The following is a 22,748-nucleotide window of genomic DNA, read 5'->3' as shown; positions in this document are numbered from 1 at the left end:
TGTTCAATGAAATAAATGCTTTAGTAAATTCAAGCTTCGGTGGCCAACAGATTCGTTGGTTTGTAAAATTTGATTGGGACGTAAAATAGAAATTCTAAAATACAAACCCAGACCATTTATGACACGTATTAAGATGCGAATCAGATTATATAGTAGTTTTGAAGATTAAACAATTAAAAAAAATTAAAAAAAAAAAATCATAAACTTCCGTGTTGCGAAAGTGCTTTTGGTGTCACACTGCTTACACAGTGAAGCGGTCAGGTGACTGACACGAACAGGAGCGCTGCTTTTTGCAACAGGGAAATAGCGTTTCCGTATCCATTCATACTCAGGTAAATTAACACCTTATAAGGTATATATGTCCACCAAAATAAATTAATGCACCCAGGACAAAAGTGTCCGTTTAAAAAAAAAAAAAAAAATTGTTTTTAGCTTTGTAGCGAGTTTAAACGTTAGCCACACTGTTAGCAAACGTTGAGCTAATTTTACGTTTACAATACAAACAGGAGGTGACTTGATTTTCTGTCAGCTGTGATCTAAAACACAATGATTTTGCAAAATATCTTTTTGCAAAGGGAATCTCATTTATAAAGACGTGTTGTTAATACTCTGAACGCTGTTTCTTTGTGTTAGTAAATGGTTAAAACTTAGGTTATTTAAAATAAACAAAAAAAAAACTGAAATGACAATGATATGGTATTGCAGCATTATTTCTGCACAGTGACATTTTAAATTACAATATTTTCATTCATATTTCTCTTGTGCCTTTTATTTTGCAGTTGTGACCATGAAGAAGAACAAAGGCAAAGCAAACAGCACTGCTGAGAAGGAGTTTGTGTTTGAGTTCAGTGCAGGGAGACACAACTGCGTCCTCAAAGTGCCCCTGCAGTTTCCGGTTCAAGAGAACATCAGTGACCTTCACGGACGCCTGATGCTGCTGCATAAAATCCCCTGCTACATAGAAAGTGGTGAGCTTGCCGCTCTCAGTAAAAAGTCAACTGGAACTAGGGCGTGTTACAATACATGGCTGGTGTATTTGTGGCGCAATCTTGCCGTTGGAGTGGACTTGGTCAAATAAATGACCTGTGCTTATTTCCCTTTTTGTATTTCTCTTCTTTTTCTAACTACAACCACGACCTTCGTCCACACATTAGTGATTTATGACAAATTGCCAGGGAGAGCTTGTCAGTGTGGTTCCTTGCCTTGAATAATATTTTGTGATGACTAACTTTGCTGTATTATCCACCTTGCATGTTTTCTCCAAATCACTGCAATTGGACAAGAAACATCAGCTTCTACTTATTAGAACTTAATGTAATGAAATCATTTCCCCCCGCACGCTGTCCTGGGACGGAGCGCAGCATTCTCAGCATGTGTGTTGTTACTCTGAAACCGAATAGATGAAATGGATCCAGTCCATTTATTTTTGCACTGTGGTGCTTGGCTCTCACAGAAATGAAAACATTTTTTGATTTTCTTTCTTTCTTTTTTTTTTTTTTAAATGACTGTTTTCTGCTGTGTGTGCATGTCGTTCCGTAGAACTGAAAACCACGCTTTCCAAATTCATCGAGAGCGAGACCATTGTGGATTATGACAGAGAGGCAGAGCTGGCCCTGCAGAGACTCACAGCGGGAGACGTAGACGTAAATCAGCTCACCAACGCATGGACCAGGTCTTATGTGGAGGTAATAAACACGTCAGTAATGCTGTTGTCCCTAAAAACGAATGTTTCCTAATGTTTCTAATAGCTTTTGGTTGGTTATAGCACAAACTGTAATATCAGTATCTGGAAACATGGGAGGCTCTCAACAGATTTGGTTTCATGATTCATTTATTTGGGTTTATCTACATAGCTTATACTCATATCTGAGAAGATGACCGTGGGGCTTGTTGTTATAAGCTGTAAGGCTGTTATTTTATTTGAATGCCTTACTTGGATGTATGACTTTACACCACATTGTGGCTATTATAGACTAAAGCACTTGTTTTAAAGGCAGCTTGTTTGGTGCTCTTGTGATTACTCAATGACCCTGAGGTTACATTCAAACACTTCTCTTTCGGCTTAAAAATGACTGTCGATTACGAATAACGTTTTACATGCCACTGTCATTAAGAAAGCTATATTACACATGGCATCCACAGCATTTTAGCTTCAACACAGTTTGTGGGATGACTTTTAAATGCCGTTTTACAAATAGAGTTATGTGGTATATCATGACTATATCTTATTACAACGACAAAGCAACATCACTCGATTCAACGTATCCAATGTGCCTCCATTTATTTTCGCAGGATATTTCTGTGAAAAATATCTATTAATAATGTGGACAGCACGTTTCAGGCTTGGCAGGTCTTCCAAAAAGTTAATTTCAGACACTGGCTGCTGAACACACCCCGATCATATATCCACGCTACTCCATGTTTCTGTAGTAGCACAGCGCAGTGTTTTGGAAGTATCCTCGAATGCTCCCGTTTACTTCGGGGGAGTCATGTATCATTAAAGTAATTTAAACAGAAGTAGTGGAGTGCATCTGAAAATTGATGTTTCATGGGTTCCGGAGAAGAAGAAAAAATCTCATTACAGGAGCCCACATGCTGCGTTTAATGTCTCTCTCGCCCATTTTACTTGGTTGCACTGTGATGCATTTCGTACCAGACATCCAATCTGCGGTGGCACATTTTTCACATATCTGAGAATGGAGTCATCGCTTTCATGTTATGGATCAACACAAAGCAAATAGCAGAGTGAGAAGACAACTTTGTGGTTTTCTAATGAAATCATGTGCGGTCTTGTTCATGGGCACATTTCTTTGACAGCAAGCGTGTCTTATTTCATGTTTAATGATGGCCAATGAGATCATTTGGTTTTAAACTTCAGAGTTCAGGAGTATAAACTCTGTTGCCACTCGCTTAGGCACTTATAAAAAGACGGGCTGCCTCGGGTTGTGTTGTAACGCCCCTCTGCCCCACTGCACTCGCATTAGGACTTTTACTGCAGTCACACAGAAATACACGTGGAAGATTTCCAGCGTCCATCGTGTTGGTGCTCTCAAGATTCCTGGGCTCATATCAATAGAGGAGTTTCAGATTCTGTATACTGTTCTGTTGCTTTTCTAATTAAAGATGGGGTACATCAACTTCCCTGGTTTGTTGAGCAGTGTGTGGCACACAAACTGTGTTGACAAAGCAGTTTGCCTTCCTCTTTTTACTTCTTCTAAAAAAAAAAGTATTTTCACACTTTCTACTGAAAGTCAGCTCCTCACTTGTTGTTCTTCCTCACAGCATGGCCAGTAGATTATCACCCCCAACAACAACCCTACAATGTCAAATTCACAGTGTGGTTATTCTGCCATTTAAAAAAAAGATGCGTTGTTTTCTCTGTCACTCTTTCAGACTACACTCGAGCATTCGCGGCCCGAAGAGCCGAGCTGGGATGAGGACTTTGCCGATGTTTACCATGAGCTGATCCACTCTCCTGCCTCAGATACTCTCCTCAACCTGGAGCACAACTACTTTGTTAGCATCTCCGAGCTCATCAGCGAGAGAGACATGGAGCTCAAGAAACTACAGGAGAGGTTGGTGTCAGGGATTAGTGGCTGGCATCACAACTCCTGTTCTTGTTTATTGCTAAATTTGTACTCAAACAGTTTTGCCCTGAATTTTTAGGCCATGATAAATTCCTATAATCTCTGTTACACCGAAGGTATCCCGCTCCCCTCTTGAAAAACGCATACAATTTTGGATTTGTAACTTTGAATATTGTGCTTTTTTTCATGTAGAAATATCTGCGAAAGAATCGGTACTCATCACGTTGCCTATAATATGAAATTTCCATCTGCTTATTGCACTAAAGGTCTGTGCATTTTAGCCATGAAAGTAGAATGTCTAGGTATTACATTTTACCGAAAGTTAAGTCAACTTTGTCTTATTTTCTTAATTTATCTTAATATCTGCTTGACCTCAGTTTTTTTTTTTTGCAGTGGATAGATATATCAGAACATGTATAAGTTGTTTAAATGATGATGTATTTTCTCATCTATCTAATCAAATTGATGAATACTTTCCTGTCTGTCAGGCAAGCAACAGAAATGGACAAAGTGATGCATGAGCTGGGGAATACCTTGAGTGACCACGATGTAAATGCAGTAGCCTCTCAACACTTTGATGCACAGCAGGTAAGAAGAAGCTGGAGCTCTCCGTGGTGTGTCACAGTCTTAAAAGCAGACATATACTGATCTCAATGCCGAGTTAAAGGTCATCATCTTCCCTCCGACGTTTTCGGGATTCATTTTCCAGGTTTCAAAGTTTCAAGTCTCTCCTAGTATGTTCAATTAAAAGATGTTTTTTGTCATATTAAAGACCCTCAATGTTTGACACCGTGTCCTTTGAACAGGTCCTGGAGAACAAGTGGGCCAGCGAACTGAAGCAAGTGACTGGCATTCAAAAGCGCGAGTACCAAGATTGGGTCATCAAACTGCACCAGGATCTGCAGAAATCCAACAACAGCAGCAAAATTACGTGAGTTCATCTCAGAAACAGAAACAAATCTGTTAGTGTTATACTTGTTGTTGTTTGCACAGCTAATATGTGTCGGCTTATTGCATACCTAAACGGACCTGAACCTAAGGCCTCTCCACTTCTGGGACAAATCCTCACAAACTTTCAGATTGGAGGGTAAAAAGAAAAAACAGTGGATTCACGATAATGAACTCTGAAGTCAGGTGCTTACTCTTGTCTTTAAATGCAAACAGTAGATGGCAGTATCATGTTACAGACAGGTTAACCTCGGTGCTGAGGCTCAGGCCGGTCTGGGTTTCGATGCTCAAGTCCTGCATACATTTATTTGTGCAGAGTTTAAGCATTGAAAACAGTTGGTTAGAGATATTTAAAACAGATACTTCTAAAATAGGCTGATTAAAAGACAAAATGAGGAAGTATGACAAAGTAAGATATCGCCGGGTGGCAGAATCTTGATGAAAACAAGAACAACCTTTTTTGTTGACTAATAAAATAACATGAAACTCATTTCCTGGAAAGATGGCTCTGGAAGCTTTTTTTCATTTAGATTTTTGCTGGAGGACAAACTGAAACTAACAGAAGGTCAACAGCTGCACATCTGCAACAGTGCAAATTCAAAACTCCACATTAATACTTTCTATTTTGAAGTACAAGCTCTATTTACATGGAAATCAATGTGATTATCACAAGGGGTAAAATACTCTTCTTGGTTTGACGGATGCTTAGCTTTGCGGTATCAGTTATCACTGGAGTCTTGGAACAAGAAGGAGGCAAAAATCAGATTGTACTTAACTGTAAGGTAGTCCTGCAGCGTGGTGCTTTAAATCCATTTATTACACTCCTCAGCGTGTATCGGATATTCCATCAGAAACAGATACGACCAGGACCCGTATGCTAAGAGCCTCTCAGACAGTGTGCTGACCCTGCATTCGTTGTTGTTTTTTTTTTATTATGAATATCATTATCTCGTGTGTGGGTGGAAGTGAAAACCTTCTACTTCAGCACTCTGGACACTTGATAAATATGCATTTTTAATTCAAGCTGTAGTCAGTAACTGCAAAACACAATTCAAGTTGGAGTTTTGATGTCTTTGGTGTTGTATTTTATTTTAAAATAACATTTTAAAAAAAGTATCCAGATAACTGAGCTTTACATGTGTCGTGTTACAAAGAAACATTTTCAGAAACAGTAAACTGTTGTGTTTGATTTTTAAGCCGTTTTTATATTCATACATAACTGTGTAGGTCATTATCATCCATTATATCTTATTTGTTATCCAAGAAGTAGCCAAAAAAAACTGCTACTAGGTAGGATGGTTTTTCCTTTAACATTTGTGGTTTCTTTTTTGTCTTGGGATGAAACTCTTTAGGTTCTGACAGTTCTTTTCTTTGTGCCTTTACATTATGTATTGGATAACTAAATAGCTAGTCGATCTATCAAGGGTGTTCCCTGCTTTCTGCCCCCCAATGCAACACTTTAAAGGATAGGCGGCTACAGCGAATGGATGGTCGTCATGTATTTGATAGACGTCTTATGTATTGATTTCTGTGCGTGATTGATTTCCAGTGAGGAGATTAAGGTGCAGCCCAGCCAGCTGTCAGAGGAGGCAGATTCTGGGGCCAGGATGTTTGAGGAGCAGCCTCAGCTGGAGGAGAGCTTCACCATACACCTAGGTGCTTAGCCTCTAATATGCTTATAAACAGTTTTATGCCATCTGGAACTTTTTCGAGTAGCATACAGTGCCTAAAAGAAGTATCCTTGTGTCTTTCTTTGAGCAGGAGCACAGCTGAAGACGATGCACAACCTGCGGCTGGTCCGAGCAGATGTGCTGGATTTCTGTAAACACCGGCGACACGGCAGCAGCGGAGCGAAGCTGCGGCGGCTGCAGACGGCGCTCTCGCTCTACTCCTCCTCACTGTGTGGTCTGGTGCTGCTGGTGGACAACAGGGTCAACTCCTACAGTGGCATCAAGAGAGGTCAGGGGGCATTTTGAATATAATGTATCGCTCTGATACATATTGTTTCCCTTTTTTTTCCCTTCGGGCAAACTGTGAGGTTGTTTTGTGTCATGATAAGAGTTTGTATCACAAGCTTTCTGCAGAATGATCTGCATATTTACATATTCCACAATAATTCCTTCAGGGCTTTGTTATATTCTGGAACCAATGAATTTTTAATTTTTTGTTCTACTCATGACTCACTCTTGTTGTCGCTCACATTTTACTGGGAGAATAATACCATTCTCTCACACCTCTTTCAGTGTTGTGTTCAGCGACTCGGCACTCCGTTCACCTTTATGTTTGAATTATCTTTTTATATTACAAATGTGGAGACGGAGAGAAGCTCTGGCCAACAAGTCATTTGGTTCCAAAATGTTTTCATGCATCATTTCCTCCCTGATCCCCAGACTTTGCGACTGTGGCGAGGGAGTGTACAGACTTCCACTTTCACTGCCTGGAGGAGCAGCTGAAGGAGGTGCAGCAGGTCGTGCTGTGTGCCAGAGCCCAGCGAAGCAGCAAACACAAAGACCAACCAGGTTAGACTTTTTTTTTTATTTTATTTTTTTTTTGCAACGACAAAGGCAAGACTTTGGAGACTGATGGTCACAACAATGTCATCCTGGATGCACCGTGCATTTCACAGTGGGACCGCTGACCTCGACACTGACGTAAATTAAGAAAATAGATTATTTCTGGTGGTGTAAGTGTCTTTTTTTTAGACAGATAGTTGTATTTTCGACTGTATTATAAAATGCTTAACTAACACTGTTATTCGTGGTTCCTTTTAGTAGTGCCATAGAGACAGATCTACAAGATACATGTAGTTGTATCACCCAAGTGTGGTTTGTTTTGCCTATGTTCCTCTCAATATATAGAAAATAATTCCTTCGAGGTTCATGTCTAACTTACCGAATTTGATGTTGAAGAAAACAAGAAAGAGCATCATTATTTTTTTATAATACCAGAAAAAGTAGTGTATAATAGTACAAAAGTATGATAATATATTTGCAGCAGTATGCAGAGCTTTTCACTGAGCTGGAGAATTTCATTGGCATGTCAGCAGTATAAGAGGGGGATTAAACAGTCAGGAAATAGAAGACACTTTTCATCACTGCTCCTGTGTTGACAGACAGCGTTGTCCAGATCCTTATCACAGCATAAGTTAAGTGGTTTATAGAGCAGCGCTGTACATAGAAGCATTCCTGCTAGCTCACAGGCCTTTCATGGATGCTCCAGATGCCAGTGGTATTCAGGGTCCTTATGAGAAATTTTTATCAGTATTTTTGCATACTCTGCATGCCTTTTTTTGTTTTATTTTGTAATCCCGTGTCCTTACAGAGATTCCAAGGAACGGAGGTGACGATAAGAGCAAAAATGTTGAGAGGAACCCTTCGAATATCTTACCAGGTAATGTTATTCAGCATATAACTTTAGACTTCTTCCTTGTTTGTTTTTTTTCCCATCATGCACTCTGTTAATCTGCTGCTTCTCCTCCTCAAGGTGAGTTCTATATCTCCCGGCACTCCAACCTGTCAGAGGTCCACGTTGTCTTCCATCTGTGTGTGGATGACAACGTCCGTTCGGGGAACATCACGGCCCGCGACCCGGCCATCATGGGCTTGAGGAACATCCTGAAGGTCTGCTGCACGCATGACATCACGACCGTCACCGTCCCTCTGCTGCTGGTCCACGACATGTCCGAGGTAAGAGCAGCTGAGAGCACTGTGGATGCTTTTACACTGTACATAGACACTTCATAAGGAATATAATCACGCAATAATCTTAGCATGAAACCCAAATGAGAAATTCAGCAATCCACTTACCCTTTACTTCGTTCAAACATTGTTTAAGGAGTTAGCGTGAAGGATTTAGGAGTATCTGTTGGCGGAAATGGAATACAATATTCATATTTACCTTTTCATTAGTGTACCTGTAACTAAGATTTGTTGTGTTTTCATTACTTTTGAAGGAGTTCTTTGCATCTACGTAGGGAGCGGGTCCTCTTGCATGGAAGTTGCTATGTTGTGCCGTCATTTTTCTACATTAGCCCCGCAGTGACAAACTAAACACTGTTTCTATAGAGGGATTTTTGGGTTCTTTTGCGCTTATTGTCGATTGTCTTCCACGCGTCGATAGGAGAATGAGGCGAGTTGTGTCTGCAACATCACCACTAGGTGCCACTAAATCCTACACACCGCTCCTTTAAGTTTGCGGGACCAACAAACATACAGTTGGTTATCTCAGTTTTATTTTTCTCCTTTTATTAAACTGTACAAGTTAACAAGACAAATATGTACAGCTCACATCTGAAGAGACAATACAGTACAGAAAAGGGTAAATGTTTGAGTTGGACAATGCTGTTGTTTGGCTCCCAAACACGTGAAAAGATTAGGAAAGGGTTGCAGCCTTGCCATGGCGGCCAAATATCTCTGGTATTCCGATGAGACTAAGTGGAGTTTAAACAGTAGAAAAATCAATCAAATTTGGGGTATTCATGTATAAAAAAAAAAAGTTCTGTAACAATAACAACTTTTATATCGTTAAATAACAGTCAGTTTAAAATGGGTAGTGTTGATGAAAGGCTACTTGAGTTTACATGACTGTGGTGGTACATCAGACAAAGAAAAGGAATAAGATCCTCTGGTTTAGTTGCTGAGACAGTGTTACTTCCATTTTTCACTTCTTGCTTCTAATTTTGGGCATTGTTGCAGTTCATACTCCTTTCGTTCTCATGCTTCTTGCCTGAAGTTAGACTATCAGCTTTACAATAAAGGAGAAAATGTATAAAAAAAAAAAAATAAAATCTCAATATTTTGCACATACCTTGACAGCTTCATTTTTCAGGGGGAATATTCCTCCCCATTTCACAATTCTGCGTACTTTTGGGAGTTGAGTGGTCAGGCTCTGCTGTAGCTCACGCACCGAGCTGATATGGATTCAGTGTTGCACAACGACACTTCAGCAGAGCAGCTCTTGAACCCTTGTCATGACCCATGTTTGCATGCTATTGTAACCGCTTCGGTCTTGTACTTTTGTGTCAAACATACGAGTCTCCTTGGCCCCAGCTGATGTCGCAGTGAGAGTTTCTTCCCTTTCATTCTGCCTCTGCTCCATTATGTACCGCTGTCATCTGGCTTGTCAAGGCTCCGGCTGTGATTTCTGTCAACAACTTGCTGCTTTCAGGTCAACAACAGGTCTGTTTACTTACCGCTGAGCATATGTACAGCAACACTCTGTGCTCACACGCTAGGGTGGAGTAAAACAGAAAGCCTCTAGTGACTGATGTTCGGCCAATATCTGGTCAGAATAAAGTGGGTTTTCCTATTGTAACTGGAAATCGGAAAGCCTTGTTTAATTCGGTCTGCTGGAAATGAATGGAAGAAAGATTTTCTGTTAATTAAAATGCCTCTCATATTATTTATTGAACCAAGGGAAAGTAAAACAAAAAACCAAAGACCCCATAACATGGAAAGAACATTTTCAACAAGCCTGTGAGTGGAGTGCACTCGTGCCACGACGTGCCCGGTGCAATTTTTCTCCTCATGTCTAATCAAGAGTCTTTTGTTTACATAACCAGTCGTCTAACTTCTGAAGCCCGGGGAACCAGAGGATCTTTAATTGATAGCTTCTGGTTTCACATCAAAACTTTCTACCCGTCAGCTTCTTTTCAGGCGTTTCTCATTTAGCAGAGATGTTTGCCTGCTTGTACAAGCCTATTCTTGTGTTTTAGCATTAAAGCGGCGGGTATAGTTTGTCTCGATGAACAACAGACCACAATCAAAATACAGCAGGGTTCCTCCTTGTTTTTGGATGTTTTTTTTTTCTTTGAAGTTGGAGGAAGATGGAACACGGAGGAATTGCTTAGTGGCACTTTAATGCTTGTTTAAAAGTTTTTGGAGAGGAAATTGAAAACTGTCTCTGTAAGTTCAGCAAGCCGGTTTGCTGACAGTGTCTGTTACACAATTTGACAACAGTTCCTGGTTGTAAGTCTTTTCTTGCCTCTGCTGCTTGTTATAGACCAGAGCTGCCTTCATGCTCACGTGGACAGCCGCAGCAGCTCGACTTCACATCAGTACTAACTTCGGTCATAATGGAAAAACTGAATGAATTTCCTCTCCTTTTGGTAATTTCGCAAAGATCCATTGCTCGAGCTTTTGCAGTTTATCTTGATGGCAAATCGGTTACCGGGTGACACGAACCTAAACATGAGCCTCACTGACATCGCTGTTCATATACACCGTCTGCTGACTCGGGAGGCGTGCAACACATTCACCAGTGGGTGAAAGGTTGTGCATGTTTGTGGCAGAGACTCCGCCTATGTGGCACCCATCACTGTGAGCAAAGGTAGATTGTAGCGATGATTTCTGGCTGAGGTCACTGTGAGCAGCCTGGAGCCAGAAACTCTCCAACCTGAAAAGACAAGAGAAGTGACATAAGCAGCGAGTGTTTAAGACTGTTCATAGAGTTCACCATGTGAAGTAACGTTTTATAAACCAGTGTGCAAGTGTGTATTGTCTGTAATGAATCATTATTTTAACTGTTAAAAATGACTCTACACCAATTTTACCAACACAAACTGACAAAAATTAACATGTTATATACTAAACTAGTTCACATTTTTAAACACTATGCATCTGTATAAATCAGTTCTATATGCATTTATTTAATAGTCATACGGTTATGTTACGTATGTTCTTTCAGCTTTGTTTTCCAGATTTTGTTTGTCGATGTGTGTTGAGAGACACCACAGTTAAATTTCTTGATCTGTAAATATTATCTCAGCCAATAAAGATTCAATTCAAAACCAACACACGAAATTTCTCTTTGCAGGAGATGACCATACCGTGGTGTCTGAAGAGGGCTGAGCTGGTGTTCAAATGTGTCAAAGGTAACACGAATAGTTTCAAATTATGTGAAGTTAATTTATTGACTCAATATGTGACCTCAACACACATTAACTCTGTTAAACCAGCAATTTGCTTTGCACCTTGCACTGTTCCCACCGTTGGTGCATTCTTACTCTTTTCAGAGATTTTCATAGATAACTGACTGAATTTCTGTCTGTTTTCATGACCTACAAGCACTGAAAGTAGTTTTTTTTCCAAACTGTCTCATTCTGTTGAAACTCACGAACCCAAACAAGTTGGGACATAATTAACATAATCACTAAACTTCTTTATATAATAATGCATGTAAAACACTGAACATTACAGACAGATTTAAACTTGTTACATTTACTTTTAATGGCTTTCATTTGCAGGCTTTATGATGGAAATGGCTTCCTGGGACGGAGGTATATCACGCACAGTCCAGTTTCTCGTGCCGAAGGTGAGATCAGAATGTGCTCTGTTTGTTTTTTTGTGGTTTCACAACTTACAGCTAAGGCTGCAAGTCGTGAACGTTTTCTCTTTGACTGATTGCCTTTCAATAATGCTTTATGTTGTTTTCAAAAGAAATGTACACTTAAGGCCTCATGTACAGCACAGAGCATCACAAAAGGCACACCTGGCCTTACAGTGCACGCCTTTAAATGCAGGTGGAGAGGAGTCGACTGTTTGAAAAGCATGTCATAAATCATAGATTATAGAGCTTTAGATTCTTTGGCCCAGTATTTACACTGCTGTGATAAAAGAAAGCTCAGAGACTCATTCATATGAATCTATGATAAGCAATGGGATTAACGGGTAGCTCCCCAACACTCAGCTATAATCACCTTCACTTTCTCAGAAATCCAAGTCTGACGGTAATTTCTGATATCATGTAAATAAGTCAATGTGACTGCAAGTTAAAAAGAATATAAAATGTTCAGGTTCAGCTTTAATTTTCCGTCATATTTTCAAATAATTCAAGCCCTCAGTGGTGGATGACACGTGACTGTTTTGAGTTGAGCTGGATGTAGTATACCTATAGCTTTTGTGGTTTGTCAGGAAGGCAGCAGAGCCTATAGTGTTATCTCATGTTGACAGGATGAGATGATAAAACAAGCGGCATGAAAGGGCTCCGACTGTAGCAGCTTACTGTCAGCCACATGCTCAGACACCATGCAAAAAAGCACCCAGTGAAACAACATTGTTGTCTACACCTCAAAGAAATACAGTCTATATATATATATATAAATACGCTGTGTGTTTGTGTGTGCTGAAAGGTGCGTGTGTGACTGCGTTTTGTGCCTTCATATTACTCAACATTCTTATTTGACGGGTGGCGATGCTTAGAGTGACACGGTATGTTCCCCCGTTAAAGTCCCAGCTGCTGCAGCTCACATCGTTTCAGCCTCTTGACTGCTGCTCCCTGCAGTGAGAAAGACCCGGTGACCCAAAGGACACCACGGGGGCTGTTAACACTTGGCTGCACACAAACAGTCCAGATATATTTTTGACATTGTGGGCACAATTTCAGCTCGGATTAAAAGAGACTTTAAATGGTTTCCTTCTATCATCACAGTGTGTGGAGTGAAAATGTGTACGCGAGTTGTTGTTGTTGTTGTTTTTTTCCATGTTGTTGCTGTCCGACTCTCAGCCCCTTGTTGCTCTTTAACCCCGGCTGTCTCTTTGTGTTAACAGAGTATCTCAGAAGAGATGTTCTACCAGTTGAGCAACATGCTGCCTCAGATCTTCCGCGTCTCCTCTACCCTAACTCTCACTTCAAAGCACTGATGGGGTATACACGCATCACATTTCATCCTCGAGTCATTTAAACAAATGGAGACACAATTATTTTGACAAGTCACATGTTGTGTTTTCGGCTGGGCGGGGCCAATCCTGTAAACCACCGTGTTATTGAGTGAGGGAGTAATCATAGTTTTACCATCGGTTGGCCGAAAGCTGCAACTTCCAGTACCCGTTTCAAATTAAAAGCCTTCATTTCAAATTAAAAGCCCTGTAGCATTTCATATGTGGTCCAACCAGATACTAAGGCTGTCTCAATTTGCGTACTTACGCTAGGATACATGTGCACGACAAGTGGTAAACTTACATGAGTAGTGCGTGAATTTCGACAGTGTTGTCTCAAATCACACTGTTGTTGAGTATTTACCGAGAATGACAACAGCAACATTTCAAAGCATCACCCGCCAACATATGTGGCGGCTTTGTTTGGTCATTTTACTTAAACGTGAACGTGTTTTCGTGCCGCCTGTTTCACACAATAAACATACTAATGGCTTCTATCTAACAGTAGTACAGTTGTATTCACTGAGAAATAAACGCTTTTGTTTTCGTTTAGTTCGGTGTTCGCAGCAACAGCTGTAACTTCCTGGCCTGCCAATTTCAGCAGTTTGAGAATAGGTCGATGGTCTCTCAGGACACCATCCAGGTACTCGTTGTGCACTGTTCGTTGCCATACTTGTCAGTGTGAACACACTTATGCACTTGAAATAACAAGTGTAAGTACATAAGAGTGCAAATTGAGACACAGCTTGGGTTTTGACCAGTTTTATTTCAGGAAAATTTGGAAAATAGATATTTTGTAAAAAAAAAAGAAAGAATATAATCCCCATTCACTTAAAAAATAAAATAAATTGTATTGTGGCGTTATAGATTTTTAATAATAATAATTTTACATGAGAGGAAACTTTTAATGCAGTTTTTATTGTTGCAACTATCAAAGCTTCACATCATGTACTGAAGTACCGAAAGAGAACTGGATTCACTGACTCACCAGAGTGGCTGCTGCAATTATCATTTAAAGTCTCCAGGCTGCGGTTCTGGTGAGTTTGATGACATCAGCCGTCGGTTCTGCAAATGTAGTCAGTGAAGTTGTTTCAAGGTGGCATGCAATGAAAATTTTGACAATGCAGATGAAAAAAATTTGAAAATACAGTAAAGTCAGTTGAATGTAACTGTCAATCAGAAAAATGTGACCCATTGGACCCAAGTATCACTTTTCATCAGTTTACAACCCCTCGTAATGTGACTTTTAATGTTTTTACCACATAACATGATTGATTCGATATAATTATTTTATTTAAAAAACACACATCTTAGCTTTTAGTTGAATTTTGTTTTGCTGTATGACCAAATCCTCATATTTATCTGTTCAAGATAGATGACTTCACAGCTCAGCCATCGTGAGATTTAGCAGCCTAATCTCATGGGTAATTAGGTCTGTGTTGTGGGTTGGGTCATCCACAGAGAAGTGACATGTACTTGGCTCTTCTTGTCCTAAAGATAAATTGCACTGCTGCTCAAACAAGCTGTGTGCAGGTGAATTTCTACTGCATTGCAGAGAGTTGTAGCCAGGACCGCTCTACGTGTGAGTGTGTGTGGACGTGTAGGTACGGTCCCTCCCCTCTACCTGCGTGACAGCAGATGGCACTGTTCCTAAAGACAAAGATGTGAACAGGAAGACTGCACAGACACTTACACTCTGCACTTATTATAAATAAGAGAAAGTGTTAATGAGGGTCTGCTGCCCATTGTAATTCATGTCAAGCCATTTTAGTCTGCATTCATAATGAATAAGGTGAAGCTGCACCGAAAGTACAGCCTCAGTTGTCTCGTTTCTCCATTGGTAAATGTGTTGAAAACTTGAGAGTCTACTCAGATTTATATTCTGTATAATTACTTTATATGTTTACATTTTTATGTTTTAATAAAAAAGTAACACACTCACCACACTGACATGATGAATATTCTTTATGAAAGCCATCGTAAGCTCATGACAGAGTTTTGCGTCATGGATGATTACATTTCTTTTCCCCACTCGTCTCCCAACAGTGATGCACTTATAGTGGCATTTGGTTGAGGTTTTTTTTTTTTATTATTTATTTTTTACTGTTGATGGGTTATCCACAGAGACATAATCTCTGTGAAGTTAATAATCCATGTCATTTATTGGAATTACATTCCTGGACATCTAATGGTGGCCCATGAGCCATCTCAGACATACAATCAATTCAACTTGTCAGAAAGTTTGCCACAGCCACATTCAGTGATGGTATTAGGCTGATTAAAAGAGTTGACAGCGTAGCAATCAAAGTGTAGCAATAAAAAAAATTTTTTTTAAAAAGATGGCCATTTGCCCTCAGAGAGTTATGACATTTCTTAATAGCTTCATGTTGAAACCTGCAACTGTTTATATCACACTGTCATGCTGAGAACCCACAAAATGTTAAGAATATGTATTGCCAAGTGGTTAGCATTCTCAGGATTGGTCTCAGTGGCTTCAAGTGTTGGGTTTCAGCATGAGAGTCCACCTCGTACTCTTCTCACAGTGCTGCTGCTTCAAAATGATCAGAGCAAGATATTAACACTGACAAACTGGAAAGGAAAAGTAGTAATTCATGTTCAGTTCATTTTCTTTCAGCTCATTAAGTTGTGTCAAAACCAAGTAACCTCATAACCTGGGGATGTCCTGTCAAAAGCAGGCAGACACATGATAAGAGAACAGTTATATACAGCATGTCATAGTCCATAATTGATATTGTGTTGAGGGGAAACTCATTATCTTTGATTTCAATTTAGAATATGCATTATTGATTGTATTGATCTGTATGGTCCAACTGACTAAAACAACAGTGATTGGTAAGATGCAATACTCTGAAAAAGTTTAAAGAATGAAAATTACCTTCATATAAAGTGCAATAAAGAGAAGGAAAAAAACCCTGAATAAAATCAATATTTGATGTGACCAATTTTTGCTTTTAAATCAGCACCACTCTCCTATGTACACTTGTACACACTTTTTTTAAAGTACCTGGCAGGAACCTCGGTACATGCATCTTGGAGAACTTGCCAAACTTCCTCTGTGGACTTCCTCAGAGTCTTCCATCTCTTTTAATAAATACAGTCTGACTCTATGATGTTTACATCAGAGTTATGAGAGCCGTATCATCTATTGCAGGAGTCCTTGTTCTTCTTGTCACTGAAGACAGTTCTTTACGAGTCTGGCTGTATGTTTGGGTTCATTGTGACGCTGCACGAGGAATTTGGAGCTGATCAGTTGCCTCTCTGATGGTATTGTGTGATGAAACCGAATCTTAACATCTAAAGTACCTAAAATATTTGCACAGCGTAGAGTGTATTATATAAAATATGCCTCAGGGCTTTTCATCCTTCTGTCCCTGTCACAACATAAAAATAGACAGTTGTAATTGGAAACTTTGCTCTCCCTTGAGAAGGAACATTTTCCGTGCATAGTTTTACTCGCACAGGAAAGAATTATTCAGTTATAACTGATTTCCTCGCCCACTTTAACATGTCTGGGAATTATAAGTTTGAGGAATGGACTGCCCACAGTGACCCATGAATTAAAGGTTGATCTAGATATGAAGGGGAAAAAAACATTACGATAGAGTATGACATGACTGAAAAGATATACAGAAAAATCTATATGCATAGTAAAACATGAATCCAGAATATAATGGAGAACATAATAACAAGACATAGCTCTTTGAAACCTATAGAAATGTTTTTATTTTTATGACTTTTATACTATTCATTTCTGTCCTGCACTTTATAGCTATAACTTGTATATTTACTAACCAACTAAAACAGCTATTACATAGCGATTACTGAATTATAGCATGGTCCCTGCACAATTATGATGAAATAATATTACAGTTTTATTTAATAATAGGCTTCTGCAATCCTTTTAATAGATGAAAATATGCAAATTCAACTAGAGAGCACACTTTCTGGACAAAGAAAACAAAAATAATACAAAGTATGACCAGACAAACCTGTTTTTAACTATTATATACAGGTACGTGTATGAAGCAGAAAGATGAAATATAAGTGTTTGTTTAAATACAAGACAACAATTAATGGTATGACCAATTTTATCCAAGGCTTCACCACATAAAAACATATATTTATCTATTTATTCTTTTATTCATGTTTGTTTACAGCCTTTTTCAGTCACGTCACAGGCACTATTACAGGAACATGCCAGCTTAAAAAAATAAAAGCTTCTCGGTCACCTATGAAACAATTTGAAAATAATTTCATAACATTTACCATTATATCTTAGTATAGTTCATTGTGAGTCCCCCCTAAATTATATATTTGTTTTTTTTGTGGTGTTTTTGTTCGATAGTTAGTTATTAATTTGTTTATCAGCAAAAAAACGGTCTACCCTTTTGGTGCCTTTATTTCGAAAGTTAAGACCGGAAGTAGTTGCTGTCTATATAGCCAACTTGACGGCTGATGCCACAGCTGGGTAGTTTGCTCTCCACAAGTTGGGCAACAGCGGCACGTCGGGAGCGAGCAAGTTGCTGCATGGATTTCACGGAGCTCCACATAACTTAAAGGTGAAGTTTGCACCCCGGAGGATCCTTCTTTTGGAATAATATTAGCTGCTTGTTATTCAATGCCAAAGCTGACGCGGTACTTTGCAACTTAGCGGTCGAAACCGCAAGACAGCGCGGCTTAAAATTTGGACGCGAACGTCGGCGCGTATCCTCCGGTTTTGCGCCTGATTTAATACTACGCCAGAGACCGGTGATTTAACCGGCCTGAAAAATTGGACGTGTGCGAGTGAGTGAGCGATAATGTTTGAGCCTGCGGCTGAAAAGGTGCGCGGCGGAGCCGGGATCCAGCAGCGTGGTGCTTTCTGGAAGTTTTTCCACTCTTGCGTCGCTGACTGCAGCTCTGCCAACAAGGCTCGCTGCGCACCGATGTGGTGCCAAGTGCCATGGTGGCAATAACTTTCCAGGCTCACCGACCGATATAACTTCTCCTGTCCGCGCCAGAACCTCCGGTGTCGTCCGCTGCAAACATTTGGGCGCCGCGTGTCGACGCAGAGCCCCGCTGTTTTGACACATGGATATATGAGGGGGCTAGGGGGGTAGGGGGGTAGGAGGCGTTTAAGGACCTCCCTCCCCCTGTTTGGAAAGTTGCTCATTAACTCGCTAAATGATTATGTTTCTTCTGTTTTTTAAGATGGATATTTCTTGGGTGTCAGGTCCCAGGGAGTTTACGCACCGTCAACGCAATTATAGGCAGTTAAATAGCATCACGTCTTGTGTTATTCAATTAAGTTGAACATAATGTGTGAGAGCATTTTTCTTAATTGTGGGCTCACGTTTCTAAACTTGATAGTTGTGGGTTTACACGTCGTTACACTTGATTTCTAAAGCGAGATGCCAAGTGTGGAAGTGTAACTTCATCTGGTCCAGGTTAGTTTCAAAATCTGGAATCTAATCTAATTCATCTTGTGTTACTGTGATGAGCAGTTTCTAATTTTCACAAAACATATGGCAGAAAACCGTCATTGATTGTGGATATTTTCAAAAAGGGGTCAATGGACTCGTTTTTTTTTTTTTTTTTTTGTTACTTCGTTCTCCTCTGTTGTCAACATCTTTTTGACATTTTAGCATTGTGGATCATTTTGCTTTTTTTTTTTTTAGGGGGGGGGGGGGTGTCCAGTTTTCAAAGCCCCCTTCTTGTTTGAATTTCTATATCTACAGAAAGCAACTTCAGGAACGTAAACTACCCCCCCCCCTAACTAAACTTCTGAAAGTTTCCACTTGAGTTTCTTTTTTTATTTTGTGCAGTGTGAATCTGGTTTCTTTGACTTAAACCAGAACCTCAAAGGCTGCAAAACCACATTAAGAGTGAAGAGGATCAAAAGGTTAAACCGCTCTAACCCATGACAGAGGGACTTTTATTGTCACCATGACCGTGACTCTGCCATCACACAAAGACCTCTTTCCCCTCTTCATAGTCCTCTTAAGAGTGTTATTTATTCTACCCTGGAAAATGGACTTCTCTTCAGTCGTGTTGGGCCTGGCAGCGCCTCTCTTCTTAACAGGATTTTTGTTAACTTTTAACAAACCTGAAACTGTTTCTTTTATTGTAAAGTGGAGTTGTGTCCTCTGTTGGCATGTGCACAGCTAGTTTTCACATGAGAATTGTGTTAGATTCTTGTGGGTACGCTGCATTAACATTCATCCAGAAGTTTGACTACTAACGATCAGTGACAAGCTGTCGTTGTGATCCGACTGGCTGATCTCAGAGCAGCCACATTCTTGTGCATTGCCCCCAGGAGAGAGAGGGGGTGGGTGGGGCGGGGGTCGGTGGGGGGGTTGGAGGCCGCTCTCTGGTGGGCGCTTCTGCTCCACAGTGATAGAAATGCTTCTTAGCCCGGGATGTCGTGCCTAGACCAGCTGGCTGTTCTCTAACTGCTCTCTGACAGTCTAATATACCCCCCCAAGCCAAGTGCGGGATAATCACCCACCGTAGTCGAGGACACCAAGCTACTTAGGTAGACTGAAGGCTTTGCCGTTTTAATCAGTCGTAGGCTGTTTATCTCCAGCTCAGTGCTTTCCATGTGTACCTGGTGTCTCAGTGAATTACCGTAGGCTCCTGCATATGTTTTTGAAGGCAAGTGGTGGATTATGTGGTGGGTGTGATATATATATATATATATATATATATATATATATATATATATATATATATATATATATAATTTTATTTTTTTCCCTTATGGGGAGTGCCTGAAGAGTGTTGTTTTTCTCTCTCTCTCTCTCTCTCTCTCTCTCTCTCTCTCTCTCTCTCTCTCTCTCTCTCTCTCTCTCTCTCTCTCTCTCTCTCTCTCTCTCTCTCTCTCTGGCTTGAAGGGTTTTTCTTTCTCTTAATCTCCGTGTCCTCTTCAAAGCATTGTGTGCCGGCCGTCGCTCTGATATCACCTGTAACCAAGAACAATCACAGGTATGCGATCTGCACAATGGTTGTCTCTCACATCAGAGAGGACATCAGAGAGGGGCAGCAGACACTCGCTTCAATGGGAAGGTACAGCTCTCCTCACAATCCTGTTTGTTTACAGCGCCTTCCGGTTTTACGTTTCATGTCCTAGTTTGGGTGGATTAGTCGAGTTGTGGTGCTTTTGTATCCTAAAATGTTTCTATTTTTTTATTGTGTATGACAGATGTTGCTGTGCCTCAAGTCGTATAGGAAGAAATATGCACGCTCGTTTTGATTTTCTGTCTGCAGGAAGTTGGATAAAACCTTGTCTGCACTTAAGTTGGACCAATTGCCTCTCGGTTTCATGTAATTTGAGCAGTTGCCTTTATATTGACAGAATCCGTGCTGGCTGCCTCTATTTCCTTTTGTCTCTGCGTGATCTCCAATTTAACAGGAGATCACTTGACAGATCTACATGGTGTATTTTGTAGTTATCTTAAGGCAATCACTTAAATCACTTGGGCCTCGTACATTTACGGCCTAAGTGAATGTGTCCCTTAAGTGCTAATCATTGTAAAAACAGTGAGCTCATTTGTTGAAACAGTAAGGGGGGGGGGGGGGTAATGGCAACAGAAAGTAGATGGTGAGATTTATTCTGCATATTTTCCCCTTTCGTACAACAACCACCAATCAGAACCAACAACAACACCTGCTTCAAGACTGGGAAAATCTTGCAAGTGCTGGAATGCACGCTATTAGACCACCATAAGTCACTAACAGAGGGGGGGGGGGGGCTGAATATTAAGCAACCTGTCGGCTTCCTGGATCTCTCCCTGACGGAGAGCGGGGGTGCTCAAAAGTTTTCCCAGCTCTCTCCAGGCTACGGGGTCAAAGACCAAACAGCTTCCCTGTAATAGTGCTTCACAGCCAGCTGGGCCAGAGAGAAAGAGCGCTTACAGGCTCCACTAATGGCTAAAGCTAAAAGAAAAGATGACAGCTTCCCCACCACCCAGGAATGTCACCTCTTTGACATTGTTATCACTCAGCTTTTTACAGTTTTTGACATTAGGGCTGCTTTCTCAGGGTTTGCTGCTGGGAATTTCACCAGCCAGTTTCCTTTCATGTTATTACAAAGACGTGGATTTAAAAGGGATATTACTGACACTTCAGTTAAGTCATTTGTTCCACCTCGAGATCATTCAGCATTTGTCAAATATCTGTCCTTTTTAAAATATGGAACAACATGCTGACACCTTTTTTTTTTTTCCTCCCTGTGACACTTGCGTCAGGTCTCCTGACAGTGTGATGTCCATGTCTGAGTCTCTGGCAGGATCAGAGTCCTCTCGTGACCTCTCCTGGGATCACGGCTGTCTTAAATTGATGCGAGAAGGTGAAGGTGGCATATTAAATGCGAGCATCTAGGTTATCTGTGTTCTTTTAATATCGTGTCTGATTAAAGGCATGAATATTCCCTATCATCTCTTCACTCTGGGATGCAGTCACTCCATGCCAGAGTGTGTGGGTGCACTGGCACTGGTTCAGTTCTCTAGTGGCTCACATGGCCAACTGCTTTTCTCTTTAATCCTAATTTGCTGCTCAGTATTTTTGTCATTCAAACCTAAATGCGCTGTCACACAATGGGTGAAATATGCCAACTTCGCTGCCGTTTCAAAAAGCAGCATAATTTAGCAAATTATGGGAACATATAAGTGGCTTTCATTTGGTTTATGTCAGAAGTAACAGGCTGAAGATGTTTTTCTTTCCTCTGTCATTGTGACACGTGAGACTAAATTATAGAAGGATACTCTTTGTCTTTTTGTGCAGCCGCATGAATCTGTGATAACCAGAGTTATTCATGCTGGTCATTGTGCATATCATGTAAGAATCGGTATCAAAACATTGTAATTTTGGTTTGGAACTCCGAAGGTGTTTTAAGACAGAATGCTGCTTTAGTCTCGTTAATTCGTCTGCTGGAGGGTTTTCAGTTGTGATTTTTTTTTTTTTTTTTTTTTTTTTTTTTTTTTTTCCTTTTCCCCCACCACAAACTGTGCCTGACTGATGTCAGACCTCACCAGGAACTCTAGTCTATCCGATTTTTCCTCTCATCTTTGTATAATTTGAGCCTCCTTTAGACATGCAACCCCCTTCATTAATCTGACGCCGCTATTAACCTGTCGGTGTCATTCATGTCTGAATAAGCAATAGGGCCTTACCCGACTCCGAGTACTTCTCAAACGAATCGGATTTGGGTGTTCAACAAGAAGATTGGACTATCCGTTCCTTTACTTTTCATATAGCCTAGTATCAGAAAATCCACAGCACACTGTACTTTGTCTGTGGATCGGATGGCGGCGAGTACCAGACGTTTTCCTTGCGAGACGGATGTTGTGGTCAGAAACAGCTCCTAGTCTGGACCTCACTCCCGATCAAAAGCCCCCCCCCCTGTTTTATTCAATCAGTTATTCAATTAAATTTTATATAACATGTTATATAGTAAGTTAGAGGCCTTACATATTATATTGTTGTAAATCTGGTCCCTACCAGTTTGTGACACGGAGTGGAAAAGCACCACCTTTACTCCACGAGTCCTCATGAGGATCCG

The 22,748-nt window shown here is 40.5% G+C and overlaps 2 protein-coding genes across 3 annotated transcripts in view; both read left to right on the top strand.

Moving 5' to 3' along the window:
* Window positions 1-255: 255 nt before the first annotated feature.
* ferry3 (FERRY endosomal RAB5 effector complex subunit 3) lies at window positions 256-15,130 on the top strand. Its single transcript, XM_069162013.1, has 14 exons — window positions 256-332; window positions 780-968; window positions 1,540-1,685; window positions 3,394-3,575; window positions 4,076-4,175; window positions 4,394-4,518; window positions 6,085-6,191; window positions 6,297-6,494; window positions 6,926-7,054; window positions 7,857-7,925; window positions 8,019-8,221; window positions 11,349-11,406; window positions 11,779-11,846; window positions 13,082-15,130. Exons 2-14 carry the CDS (start codon window positions 788-790, stop codon window positions 13,172-13,174), a joined length of 1,659 nt encoding a protein of 552 aa, XP_069018114.1. The 5' UTR covers window positions 256-332; window positions 780-787; the 3' UTR covers window positions 13,175-15,130.
* Window positions 15,131-17,696: 2,566 nt separating this feature from the next.
* The window catches only part of LOC138205782 (solute carrier family 45 member 3), a 29,645-nt gene continuing 24,593 nt past the window's right edge, over window positions 17,697-22,748 (top strand). The window contains exon 1 of one of the 2 annotated variants that reach the window (XM_069162010.1): window positions 17,697-17,769. The gene's annotated coding sequence lies outside the window, so the exon portion shown is untranslated. Of the gene's footprint in view, window positions 17,770-20,133; window positions 20,255-22,748 lie in introns of those variants that run through there. The other variant, XM_069162012.1, reaches the window with a different exon arrangement.

The sequence above is a fragment of the Embiotoca jacksoni genome, unplaced genomic scaffold (genome assembly GCF_022577435.1).
Source record: "Embiotoca jacksoni isolate LCO1_2020_lvr unplaced genomic scaffold, fEmbJac1.0.p SCAF_3, whole genome shotgun sequence".
Lineage (NCBI taxonomy): Eukaryota > Metazoa > Chordata > Actinopteri > Embiotocidae > Embiotoca > Embiotoca jacksoni.
The sequence above is the reverse complement of the archived record's forward strand: the minus strand, read 5'-3'. Positions and strand labels throughout refer to the sequence as shown.

Excerpts from the sequence above, each read along its gene's own strand:
- ferry3 (XM_069162013.1), top strand. The coding sequence starts at position 788 with ATGAAGAAGAACAAAGGCAAAGCAAACAGCACTGCTGAGAAGGAGTTT. Across the intron at positions 6,192-6,296 it reads GAGCTTCACCATACACCTAG|GAGCACAGCTGAAGACGATG; the intron begins GTGCTTAGCCTC and ends TTCTTTGAGCAG. Across the intron at positions 6,495-6,925 it reads CTACAGTGGCATCAAGAGAG|ACTTTGCGACTGTGGCGAGG; the intron begins GTCAGGGGGCAT and ends CCTGATCCCCAG.